The sequence below is a fragment of the Xenopus laevis genome, chromosome 6S (assembly GCF_017654675.1).
Source record: "Xenopus laevis strain J_2021 chromosome 6S, Xenopus_laevis_v10.1, whole genome shotgun sequence".
Taxonomy (NCBI): Eukaryota; Metazoa; Chordata; class Amphibia; order Anura; family Pipidae; genus Xenopus; species Xenopus laevis.
In genome coordinates this window covers 27,678,990-27,693,159 of record NC_054382.1, presented here as the reverse complement: position 1 = coordinate 27,693,159, position 14,170 = coordinate 27,678,990, and the positions used below count along the sequence as shown (strand labels likewise).

Here is a 14,170-nt window from a genome sequence, read left to right as displayed (position 1 = left end):
TATAACTTTTTAACAAGTCTCTTGCTTAATCAGGACTTCATACCACTAAAACAACAACTTGTAAATATTTAACTCAACTTTATGTCTTTTATTTTATATACATTTCATTTTGTTTTGTCCAGAAATAAAATATTTAAATGCATACAGAATTCAATGTTGTATATGTTTAGCTTTTGACAATACTTTAGCATAATAAATGTTTTGTACATATTTATGTCCCCTTTTTAATGAAGTTTACAGCTATGTTGATAAAATGGGTTCCTCATTTCCTTGTTTGTATTTTAACCAATAACAAGCAGAGACAATTACTAGTTATATTAATATGCTGCTCAAGTAACACTGGTTAAACTATGTACAATACAAACCATTCATACAAATGTTTACTAGGATATTGAAGTAGTTACAATATACTGCAATAAAGATGCCAGTAACTTATAACTTACATGATATCATCTTTGTCCCTTCAGTTTATACAATATTATGTGTTTATATTTAATATTTCCAAATCCAAAAAATATCATGTCAATTTTAAATGAATGATCATCTTTATTTGTGACGGGCTCCCTTTAGTGAATATATGTCACACTATACAACCTTAAATGTGCCTACTTTTTTAGTTTTCTGCTATTGACTCTAAAAAATTGTTTCAAAACCACACACTGGAGGAAATCATCTCAGGGTTTTTTTGTTTTTTTTCTTTGATATTTTAATTCCTTTGACAGTTCTTCCAAATGTTTCTCTAGGCAAACACCTAATAAAGTGTAATCAGGACAGCAAATTATACTGTATATTTCTACTACTCTTCATTGTTATCCGCTGATATGGCTGATCATTTTGGTTCTTGTAATACTGGCATGAAACATTGTGTATAAAAAGACAATGAAAATTTTCTAAACAAAGATCTTAACAAACAGTCACTTACAATGTGCATTTGCTTTATAACCACTATGGCTTACATCTATCAAATGATACATAGGGTGACCCAGGGAAACTAAATTACATCTGAATAATTTCCAATATTAGTTTTATTTGAAAGTGAAATCATTGGCAAGGTAGACACATTCCAGGAAACTGATGTGACTTTCTTCAACAAGGTTCCAGCCCAGACACATTTTATTCATTAGAGGTAAAGTCTTGCATTCATGAAAATGTCAACCAGAAGGGAAATAAGGTGTGTCACTGTGATAGTTGTAATCAGGACACACTTTTTGAACTAGTTTATAATCTGTACTATAAAAGGATATGTAAATACAGATCACTTTGAAGGGTTTGGAGCACAACCAGGACATATGACTCTGGGTCTGTTCCTGGTAGCATGTTTTTGAAGGATCATAGTTACAAAGTGTGTTCTTGGTAGCTTTGTCAACTTTTTCATATTCAATGCGACAATTAAAAGACTTTGAATCTTTAGCATCAATTACCGTTTGTTGTGTCAAGTCAAATTCCACAATTTTAGTTGGGGGGACTAAGCTTACAGATACATTTCCTTGCCCAGTAGAATTGTGTCTAAAGTAAACACTGAAGGTTCCATTGCCATGATCTACGATTTTCCCTGTTATCAATAAGTTTAGCTTCACAGTTTTGATGTTGGAGTGAAAATCACCCCATCCAAACATTTTCTTAAATTTTCCTGTCTTGACAATAGGCCGTCTTTTAGCTCTGGGACGAGGCTCTTGCAGATCTGTGGAGTTCCTCAGCCATTCCCAGAGTTCCTGTTCTGTATAAGGTTCAGGTGTGTCATATCTTATATTCAAGGCTGTTTGGTTCTCTTTTCCCCGAAAAGTCTGTGAAATGAGTCGGCTGATTGACAATTCTTTATTACTTTCTGTCCATATATGTTTAAGTGTTGATATTGAATTTCCTGATTTTTGATTTCCAGTTTTTCCAGCACCCATTGAATTTGTGCATATCATCTGAAATGAAAAAATATATATGAATATACACAGAAAAGATATATGAACATTTGTGGTGAATGTTTTGGCAACAGTATAATGAACAAAAACAATGCAAAATATAAAATACATGTCAGATTGACAGTTATTCTTCATACATTTTCCATTTGTATTTCTGTTCTGTATTTGTTCCCCCCTGCAAAAACACATACAGAACTCTAAGGAGCATCAAATAAAAAATACAATGTAAAATAACCCACAAAAATCATGTTAGGATACAACATGCTGGTGTAAAGTTTAGGTTCCCAAATTTTGGAGCTTTACTCCATAGGTAGACAATAGACACATGGTCCCAATGTAAAGCCCACATAGGGTGAATGGCTTGTATTGTTATTGTATATTAGTTAATCATAATAAAAGTTTGACTGCCAATGGTCCAAAGCAATGAAATGCCATACTTTAATGTTAAAGTCAGGTTTAGTGGTTCTTAATCTTTTCTTATTAAGGCCTCAAAAACTTACCAAAGAAAACACTCACATCTAGCATACATGAAGGATCAATAATCATATAAAAGCTGACTGCAAACTTTACTATTGAATTAATTTTTTACATTATCTTCAAACAAAAGAAAAAGTTACAGCCATAACAATTGTAGTGTATAAGAACAGCTATCATATAACCGTTTAGCAGAAGAGGATTCAATGAGAAGCAAGTATAATTAGACTTACAATTTGACAAATTCTAATTGGTAAGATAAATATAGGTTGTATATACGTGGAATAATAATAATAAAAAGTCTGCTCATCCTTAGTGTAATACTGATTATAACATAAGGTGATACTTATAGTTTCTGCAGTGTATAGACTTTGAAGATTTCACCACTGAAAGTTTAAAATCGACAGGCTCTTGGTGTAAATAAATCCTATTTTTTTTACAAACAGCAATTATTTGTGCTAACAATTCTTCCCTAAAACCTGTATTAATTAAACATGGAACTTTACTTGTTCGCCTGCTTGTCTAGATTTAAATTGGCTTCATTTGACTGTGGCATGAACTGTTCCTGATTTTAGCAGCCAAAACCAGAGAGCCCCTAGCAAGAAAGATTTGGTGTAGCTGTTGATATTTGGGATTGATTACATTATTTAATTATTGATAAGGTGCAAACACATTTATTTTTGTTAAATATTATTCACCAATCACCAGCAATATACACATATATTTGCAGTTATCAAACATAAAGCAGCTATATTCTAAAACAATATAAATATTTACTGCAGCATAGTTACATAGTACTGTAGTATGTGCATACAGCATGCATATGTGGCTCTATCCTTATGGGCACATAACTCATAATAAAACAAATTTCAAATGCATATTGTGTTTATAGTGAAAGAGGATTATCATGGATATGGTTATTATTTTTGTTGTTGATTATGCTATGTTTAAATGCACCATAGGAAAGAGTGGACTGTTTTTAAGAAACAGTATCCAAAAAGAAAAGTGATCAATGAGAATGGTAATGAGGGTAATCACTCATTGGACATGGGAAGGATGGCTAAAAGGGGTTAATTAAGTTAAGGACAGGCAAGTTTGTGTAAGCCCAGGTAACAGCTTGTCTTGTTTCAGCCAATGACTGCCTGCTCTGTGGTTGTTGATGGACTATTGGCTGATTGCTTAGAGACTGAGAAGCTAGTTTTGTCAGGCTGGGCCAGAGGGAATATATTCCAGTATTACCCAACTTCATTATTCCAAATACACTGAAGACACTATAAAAGCAAAGATCAATCCCAGTGTTTAATAGGCAAAGAGCAAGCCTTTGTATGGGCAGATCAGAACTTGATTATGCTTAGTTAGCAGCTACAACAGCCACGAGCACAATTAGGTTGTAAAGTACCGCGCCTCTAAGAAAATATAGACGACTGATCAAGAAAAGAAAGATTACTATAGACTATTTACAAGGCATAGATATTCACTGTCATGGTACAATATTTTTAGGCATAAGAATGAGCAATTCTAGGTTGTTTTACTTTCCCCTAATAATTGTGATATTTGCAGAGGTACCTTTTGCCTGTAAAGTCTTGTGAGCAGAGCCCTCAGATCCTATATTTTAAGCTGTAACCCTTGTTTGCAAAATAATTTGTTTGCATTAAAGTAAGTTACTGTAAACCACTTTCTTACTTGCCAACACTTTTTTGAAGATAAAAAAAATCTTATCAGTGAAGACTCTCGTATTTCTTTAAAAACATTTGTTTCTAGTTTAGCCCATACATAATTTTGTACTTTTTCTTTAAAATGATATCTTAATTATATGCTTTCATTGGAATGAATGCCAAGCACATTGTTGTGAACTGCAGTCTGGGTTTATTTGTATCCAATTCATCACCAACATATCTAAACAAACCATTCCACTAGCTTTGAAGTAATCCTGCATTCAGATGTTTTGCTTAGCCAGAAGCAAATTTTAGTCTGGGGGCTTCACATCTTAGTTATGAAAATAATGATCCCTCCGCAATTACTGTCATGTTTTAGGGACTATAATTGTCCTCAGTATCATACTTCTTTAAATGACTGTTCATTTTACAGTATAAATTATACATAAATGACCACCGATGGCCGGACTAAATTTTCAGTGTTCAAATCATCACTTAAATGAAAGGAATTTAAATTAAAGTAAACAGCTTGCAGGATTACACATGTAAACATCCTCAGCAACAGAGATGTCAAGAGCCATAATAGAAGAATAGAAGACTGCGCTCATCCCATAAATTATATGAAATCTGAGCTGCCGGGTTTTCTAACAAAGAAACTATGTCTGAGATTTTAAACACCAATTCGAAGAATTTCTTTCTCTCATCTGAACAGAGCAATTAAAGGAGAGTTTAAACTACTTTACTAAGGATTTTATTCTACTTATCAGACCTTTTAGGAAGCTGAAAATAAGTTGCATTGTTTCTAGGTTCTTAACAGTACTTAGCATGCTTCACTGCAGCCATGCCAAAAGAAATCCTCTTTAGTGCACATCTCATTTGTGTATTCATTGGTGAACAGCTAATGTAACATTTAGATTAGCTGAACACCACAACAGTTCTGATTACATTTGCATGTGTTATGGATGCATCTGGTTTAAGCAGGTCCAACTGGAGAATGCATACATTTAACTGCCTGGATCTGTTTTGTTAAATAGTGGGGGAGAACTGGGGCTTTTATGTATACAGTTTTTACATTTTCCATTGAACCATGTCTGTAATTTCATGGTGAGGTAGCTAAATGAGCTGAAAAGACATACATTGTTACATTATTATATGTAAAAAAAATCTTCTAGAGAGACCACAGAGGTGGAAAAAAGATGTGCTTTTCCATAAATTTTAGTAATTAGAGGTAAGCCCCAGGAAAAGTGTTAACAAACAGAGAAAGACTTAGTTGCCAGATCCAGATCCTGGAACCTATAGGATTCTGGAAGGAACAGGCAAGCCAGACACTATATTCCTCAGGTCCAGCTAGCATATTGGCACCCACTTTCTACAGGAAGGCTGTCCTCTGAGCAGGGCATATCAGGAAGGATACCAATCTATGCTAAGAACTCCCATAGGGGCTGGGGTGCTTCCTGCCACAGAGGACCTGTGACTGTTATTGTGACTGTGATCAAGAGTCTATTTGAGCAAAGCAAGGGAAGCCAGGTAGCTGAGTGATTTCCCAAAGGAGTACTGTGACTACAGGGATGACCCCAACTTATCTGGTTTTGTGGTAGTCCACAAGGGGCCCAGTTTAGTGAGGGAACTCAGAAATCATGTGAAGGTAGTGCCCACTGGGCAGGAGTTATTTTTATGATTTATGTTTTGTGCTGAAATGGTTACTTCTGTGTCTGATTAAACTACCTAAGTGTGAAAAAGTGAATGCATGATGATGTAACATACTGTTTGCCAGCGCCTTTTGTTGAAAAATTATGTTATGAATATTATACTGATAATGGACTACCTTTGTTTTATCCTTAAACAATGAACAATGAAATCATTCATATTTGTTCTGAAAAATTCTGTGGTTATTTTAAATGATTGATATATATATATATTTTTTTTTTTTGCTTATAGTAGCTAATAGTTTATCCAGCTAATTCCTATTTAGAATAATAGAATAATTGTGTTTTAATTGTAATTTAAGAACTTATACCTGAGCCTTATCATAAAGCAGGGCTCAACAATACATTTAGAAAAGAGGATTAACACAACCCACACAATGCTGTATCGTCTAGTTTCTTCCACAAGCCATTGTGTAGCTTTTACTTTACAGTGATTTATTATAATTGAATTGAAAATTGTGTTTCAGCAAGATTGAAACAGACATTCATCTAAATAAAGCTGTGGATGATTTTAACAGTTTTAATTGAGCCACAAACCCCATTTTCTTTACAATTAAACATCTCAATAAAAAATGTAATTTACGAAATATTTGATAAGTAACAGCTTTTTAGATGTTGTAATTTCTGTACTGAAGTATAGTACAAATATGTTTTGAACAAAAGTTTGAAGTGATAATTAGTGCTAAGCTTCAAATCAACAATACTGAAAATCATTTACAATATAAATATTATATATTTATAGTATTGGAAGGTAAATTGTATTATCTCGCATCAATTCAATTCTCTCTGACCTGCTAAATGTATTTGTTCTTTTCCAAATAGCACCACTAAAAGGATTGTGAAAGTCTATTTGTATTTTATATTAGAAATTATACAGTCATAGTTCATTGCAGAAAATTCACTTTTTCTGTTAATTCAGTTAAGACTTGCAAAGATATACCTCCTGTAAGTCCAGTTGATTTTACTTATTACAATAGATATACAATGACCTGAATGAATGATAACCATCACAGATACTATGCTGTGTTTTAAACTCCCTCTAGAGTTTGGGGCCTATTTATTAAACCTTAACATTTTCTGGTCAAGTTTTTAAAGGGGAAAAACATGAATTTTTAGAGGAAAAAAACTAGAATTTTTAGAGATTTATTATGCTCTGAACTGCTAAATATTTGAATCCGAACTTACTCCAGCTGCAACCTGTCAAAATCATGTAGAAGTCAATGGCAGATGGTCCTTTTAACAATTAGAACATATTTTTTACATTCAGGATTCTTGACAGTTTCAGACAGTTTGCACTGGTTTTTGAGGCACCAATTTGATAAAGTTGAGGTTTTTGGAGCAACAATCAGAAAAATTTTCACGATTCAAATTGATACTCAATTTTGTTACGACTTTTTAATTGCTTCTTTAGAGAAGTTATGTAAGGGGATTCGGGTTTGGGTGTTTCTTAAATTTGTTTTTTTTAATATAGGGAGTAAAAGTTGAGTTTTAGTAAATATTCCTCTATATGTCTTTTGAGATCTAGTTCCACTATGTTCCAACTAATTTGGATCTCTGTAAGTAAGTACTCTTTTGGGGGCCAGGATGGACACTTTTTGTGTTCAATTGTGGTGCCACTTGAAGCTTAAAAGCTTTACTAGAGAGGTTCATTAAAATATGATAAATAATAAATAAAAAATGTGGTGAGTAAAATAGTGGTGGGCACTATAAAACAGACGCAGACACAAAAATAGTAAAATATCACTCAAATAGGCAAAAAAATGAAAGTAGACATACAGTTAATAGTAGAGGTTGTGGAATAAAATCAATGATGGGGCTTTAAAATATCCATACAAATATTTTAATGCTAACAAAATGGTTTAAGTTTCACTTTGAATTTAAATATTTCCTTTTTCTTCTACTTGCCATCAAAACCTCTTATATTTTTTATATATTTTTTTCCTTGTGACCTTATTTTGAGAGCTTTGTTACAAAACTCTGCAAGATTTCTGTGCCCAGCAAAAAAACACTTTAGTCAATTAACTGTAGGTATTGTTTGGAAAGAAACAGAGTGATTCAAAGTCAGCTATCTGAATTTAATGTTGACACGTCTAAGTATGGCTTTGTATTGTACAGACTGTTATTAGCAGACATTAGCCTCAGGAAGCAACAAGATTGTTAGTCAAAGTATCATAAAGTCTTATCATTACACAGTTTATGTAATGATAGGGAAACAACTCAGTTGTATTTTGTATCTTTTTTAAACTTGCGTTTTTTTAACTTCTGTTTTCATTTGTGTTCTTTATGCCTTTTATACGTATATTACCAGGTAGTAGGTGCGGAACATGTTCTGCCATATTGTTATATTATGCATGTCTTGGATATCCTGGTTTACCGCTAAAAGTTATTATTGTTCATGAATTAAATAACTAATTAAATATCGACTTTAATGCCGGAGTCAACTTTGACGCAAGCATCAGAATTGACTCAGGCATCAAGATTCACATTTTGTTCATTTTTTGCAGTTTTTTGAATTTCGTGGGAAATTCGCAAATTTTGCAGCGAAGCCAAATTGGCCAAATTGGCCCGTCACTGATTCCTGGTACTGTAAAATAAAAATTCTTTCTCTTATAGAAAAATTGCATTTATTGACAAAAAAAACTGTTGTCCATACTGGATGTACTAGATTAACTTTATGTTACTATACTTTAAATAAGGTGAAAATAAAAAAATGTTCATAAAGAGGGAAAAGCACTATGAATATTTTTTTCGGGCTTTTTAAGCAAACTAGTTGCAATTATATAACTAAATACTGTGATATGCCATAAAATCTCTTACAACTCTTCCAGCTCTAAATGTATTTCTTTCCAAACCTCTACATTGCCCCCCATCACCAAAGGTCTACAAAACCTACTTTGTAAAATACAAATCATATATTATTTTACTTTTCCAACAGAGACATGCAACCTACAGCCATTCACGTTCTGTTAAACTAGAGTTCCCTGCATTTCACTATTAAACCAATGGTTAAACCAGTACATGAAGAATCCAGCCAGTCTCCATATTTTTGGCTCTAGCCTTTGTGTTTCTTTCTTTACTTATTTATAGTTAGTTTCAGATTCTCAAATATATTTTATAAAGACTACAAACAACGTCCAACAACAAACTCCAGAAATAGGTAGGGTTAGGTTCTATATTTTATTTTTCGCAAAGCACAAAACATAATTAAAGGACCAGTAGCAGCAAAAATTTTCTAAAAAAAAAATTGTTAGTATGCTACGCCAACACATATTAAACTTTAAAATCGGTAAGTATTTATTAAGAAATAACTTACCGAAACTCTGTTTGTGCTCCTCTTCAGAAACGGCGACAGGGCGACGATCCATCGTGCGGCGCTCAATTTCTTCTCCCTGTCTATCTCCTATAAGGAAGGCAGGGAGGAGTAATCGAGGGCCGCATGATGGATCACTGGATCGCCTTTTCTAAAGAGGAGTGCAAGAGAAGTTTTGGTAGATAATTTCTTAATAAAGACTTAGCGACTTTAAAGTTTAATATGTGTTGGTGTCTATTTTTCATAGCATACTAACAAATTTAAAAAAAAATGCTGGTCCTTTAAGGGGAATTACATTCATTCTTTTCAGCTGTTCATACAACATATAGAAACTTGTGAAGGGTTTGGACTGCCTTATATAAAGTATGCCCTGACACTTTAAAAATGAAATAACTATATTTTAATAAACTGTTTGGGGATGCTCTACACCACAGTTATAAACAAAGATGCAACAGTAATGTAATAATAGCAAATAGGTACAGTAGGTATAGTCATCAAATTTATTTAGATGCAAAGCAGGTTCTTGCTTGCACCACTTGGCTTGTTTAACACTATTAACACTAATGTTTGTATCCTTGGATTCTATTCTATAAAAAATGGAACATTTGTGTTTAATTTAAAACATAAATACATAAATAAAACCCAGCCTTTAATCCATTATTGTCAAAGTCTTGCAAAATTTCCCAAGTGCCAATGACTGAAATAATTCCTCTGTTTTGAATTCTGCTTATTAACCTTTGTCGGTGTGACTTTCACATATTTGCCACTTCATCGCACAGCCCTGCTGTCAGCCGAGTGAGCACAATGAAGATGGTAGCTGAACAATTGTACAGGAAAAATGTAACCACTTACAGTGCAAAGTCCCACAGCAATAAAACTCAATTTAATTCTGAGAGCAGATATTCATCGGTATCTGTTTGAACTTATGGAAAAGGATTTACAAGGAATCAGGGGAATAATTGATAACTTGATTGATGTGGTACAGCCGGAATAATACCCTAGGGTTTTGCTGGTAGCAGTAAACTTTCAGCTTTAAAGCCAGGACACAGAAAATCACTGGAATTAAGATTTAAAGCTCTGTAATATTTACTGCAAGCTCTATACCGGCTGTCACTAAGCTTTATTTAAAATATTGTTCTAAAATACAAGCAAGTTAACAGAGTTGCCTCTGACACTTATATATGTATATATTCTTGGTAATATGTTTAAATATTATTCCCAATGTAACAGTTACATATCTACAAATAATAATTTAATAGGAGCTTGGCTATAAATTCCTACTAACAGGGACACAATTGTAAAAAATACATATCGCATTTCAACAGGTCTATTCACAAAATTGATTAGCTAAAATAATTTAGTTAAATGTAATACATTTGTATTTGTGACTTGTCTATGGACAAGTCAAGTACAACAAACAATATCTTGTATATAAAAAATACTCCAAGAAATTAGCAAAGTGGTTTGGTATGTTACAAACTTTCATCACATTTGTTCAGCTTAGGGCTTTAAAATTGTATTATGACATCACTCCACATTTACAGTAGACAAGAATATCCAGATGTCAAATCAACCAGACATGATTTAGGACTTCAAAGCCAATAGTGTAACTTCTTATTGTGGAGCACACTCCTCATACATTGGCTTTACCCCGATAATCTTAATATGTATCACGAAAATGTAAATTTGAATTGCACTGTGTGGCACATCCATGGAACCTTTTGAACCAATTTATAGTTAAATTTTGCAAAATAATTGCAATAAAATGTTATGGAGCAGATTTACAAAAGAATCTCCATTTTTCGAGCAGTAATGATGGAAATGATAGAAATAGAAACAGTTTCACATTTAAGAATCTTTTATTTAGCAATGCAGAATAATACAGTGGAAGTATTTTCAACTTGTAAAGTTGCCAGTAAACTTTCTGTAAGGCAAGCCAATAGTGATGGGCAAATTTATTCGCCAGGCGCGAATTCGCGGCGAATTTGCGCGATTCGCCGCCAGCGAATAAATTCGCTAAACGCCCGCGAAAAAATTCGTGAAACGCCCGCGAAAATTCGCGGCCGTTTCGGCGCTGTTTCGCGAATTTTTCGCCATTTCGCGAAATTCGAGAATTTTTCGGCGAAACGGCGCAAATTCGCCCATCACTACAAGCCAATGCAGCGCTCAGTTTTTGTCCAACACTTTATCAATTTCCTATAAGAATTCTGTTCAGAAACAAGATTCCTGCCATGAAAAAAATGGTCACTTTCTGACCTAAAAACCTGTGTGGGCAAATAGAAAATTCACGAAAAAGCGACTTCATCATGTCAGGAAAAGCTTAATAAATTTAATAAAATTGGACCTGTTGGAAATGTTACGAAACTTTTTCAAAATGCATGATAAGAGCAGTTAGATGAACAATGATAAACAGGCAAGAAGATTGACAAATGCACATTAATACAGCAGGTATAGGTGTATTTCTGTAACTTGATTAATTTGCTATTCACTTTAACAGTTTAAATTATCTCAATATTATAATAAATGAGCAAGAGGTATGCTCTATTTTCTTTTTCTAATTTTTTGTGTACACAATGTTTTGTGGAAGAATCAACCACTGCATTCATCAAGAAAACTAAAGCAGGCCTTTATCTATATATACAATTATGCTATATTATATACAGGATATCTAATTTTAAAATGCATTAAAAAACTCATACCCCATTGTCCTGTCAAGAGATGTTCTGTCATACCCAGAGTACCTCAAAATATTACTACACTAAAAAGGAGGATGCAACCTTATGTGAAGACATGTGAAAATGGGATCTGTGTATGTCAAGATACTGTGAAAGGGAGCTAAACATATAGGGGGTATTTATTAAAACTCAAATTTTTCTCATTATTTTACTCAATTATTTTGCTTAATTTACTAAAAAGAATCCGAGCAAAAATTGTAAATGTGGGAAAAGTCTTGACGAAATTGTGCGAAAAATGGAATCAAAACCTCAAATAACCCAAAACCCTGAAAAATCATGAAGGCAAAAAACAACTCCTAATTATTAAAGGGACATCTGCCATTGTCTTTTACATGACTTCGACAGGTTTTAGCCAAAGTATTTTTAGGAATTGCATTTTTAGCAACTTTGGAGAATAATAAAAATTTAGTTTTTTCCCTTAAAAACACGAACATTTGAGGCTTAATAAATAGGCACCAATGTGAAAATCTCCTTAAAAATGTATATTTTGTCCATATTTCTGAGCACCATAAGTAGTGATGGACAAATTTGCGAAACGTCGCCGGCGTCTCGTTTTTGACGCCGGCACCCGTTTTTTCGACGCCGGCGCCCGTTTTTGATGCCCGCGCCCGTTTTTACGCGAGCATCCCTTTTTTCGAAAAAAAAATTCGCGGCTGGCGAATAAATTCGCCCATCACTAACCGTAAGGTATTTAGATATTTGGATATGTTAAATTTCCATACATTCTGTTATGGAAGATATCCAATGATCAACATGCTCAGACATTTATTTTTTCTATTTTTCCTTTTATTTTATTAAAACACTTTGAAAATGGGTGTTAAGTTCAGTGATATGTTAATCTCTTTTTATTATTGATCTTAAAGTAGTTAAACATTTGACCAAGAAGAAACCTGAAAGGGTTATCTCATTTTATCCTGACAATACACAACTAAATTGGAGCATAGCTGATTCTAAAGTATTAATTTTGTAATTTTACAGACCTTTGTGCCATAGATGGGCTTAAGATCATATTACTATATCGATACATGAAATAGTAAAAAGGACATGTCCAAAAAGTTCAACCATTTGTCCCAGTAATTTCTACCTAACAATCCCACATCTTTCTTCTAAGGGACACCTTAAAATTGTATAATAAATTTGCATTTGTATTGACAGGAGTAAATGTGACTTATTTTTTTTTTATCAAAAGTATGTGTGGGGGATCAGACAAGTGCTTCCTCTCTTCTGTTCAGCTGTTGGATGCCAGGTGCAACCCTTGTGTGTCCCCAGTGTGAGGACAGGGGTTTCTTGTGAGCCTGCCACATGTGCGTTACAGCCTATATCCTAAAGGAGAGGTACATTGGAGCAGGTAGTGCTGCTCTGGGGAAAAGGGACAATTCATGGGAATTTTAAGAGGTATTCCTATTTTTTTTGTATTTGGGGCCAATTCACTAACATCGAGTGAAGGATTCGAAGGTAAAAAACATTGAATTTCGAAGTTTTTTTTGGGATACTTCGACCATCAAATGGGCTACTTCGACCTTCGACTACGACTTTGAATCGAAGGATTCATAGTAAAAAATCGTTCGACCCCCTAGTTCGCCATCTAAAAGCTACCGAAGTCAATGTTAGCCTATGGGGAAGGTCCCCATAGGCTTGGCTAACTTCTTTTGATCGAAGGATATTCCTTTGATCGTTGGATTAAAATCCTTTGAATCGTTCGATTCGAAGGATTTTATCATTCGATCTAAGGAATTATCCTTCGATCGTTCGATCAAACTATCTGCGCTAAATCCTTCGACTTCGATATTCGAAGTCGAAGGATTTTATTTCCTAGTCGAATATCGAGGGTTAATTAACCCTCGATATTCGACCCTTAGTGAATCGGCCCCTCAGTGTTTTTTTTTTTATTCATATTTTTTATAAACTGAACTTTTATTAAATTCAGTGACAATTGTGATTTTAGAGTTTGTGAGTTTAGTCGTGGTTTCCAAAACTTCTAAAACCATAAACCAACCTTTAAAAAATAAACCTCTAATTTTTCTGCCAGATTTATAGACTTATTGATTAATTTATTTAAAGAGTTTGCATTTCTTGGTGCATTTTAGGCATACTTCAGACCCTTGCCTAAAACACAATAACCATTACAATATGAGACAAATCATTTAGGGGCCAATTTATGAAGCCCTTCTATGGCTGCGTTTTAAAGTGGAAAACATTTGAATTTTTAAAAGAAAAAACCTTGATTTTTTTTCAAAATTTATGCTCCAAAGCTGCTAAAAATTCAAATCCAAAATACTCCCGCTAAACATGTCGAAGTTCTGCAGAAGTCAATGGCAGATTGTCCCTTTAACAATTGGAATGTGTTTTTTGCCTTCAGGTTTCTGGGTAGTTTCAG

The 14,170-nt window shown here is 33.7% G+C and overlaps 1 protein-coding gene across 1 annotated transcript in view; it reads right to left on the bottom strand.

Moving 5' to 3' along the window:
- Window positions 1–227: 227 nt before the first annotated feature.
- Window positions 228–14,170, bottom strand: part of nxph1.S (neurexophilin 1 S homeolog) — a 187,410-nt gene continuing 173,467 nt past the window's right edge. The window contains exon 2 of the mRNA XM_018269488.2: window positions 228–1,913. Coding sequence (XP_018124977.2) covers window positions 1,152–1,913 — 762 coding nt within the window. The 3' untranslated portion in view covers window positions 228–1,151. The remainder of the gene's footprint in view (window positions 1,914–14,170) is intronic.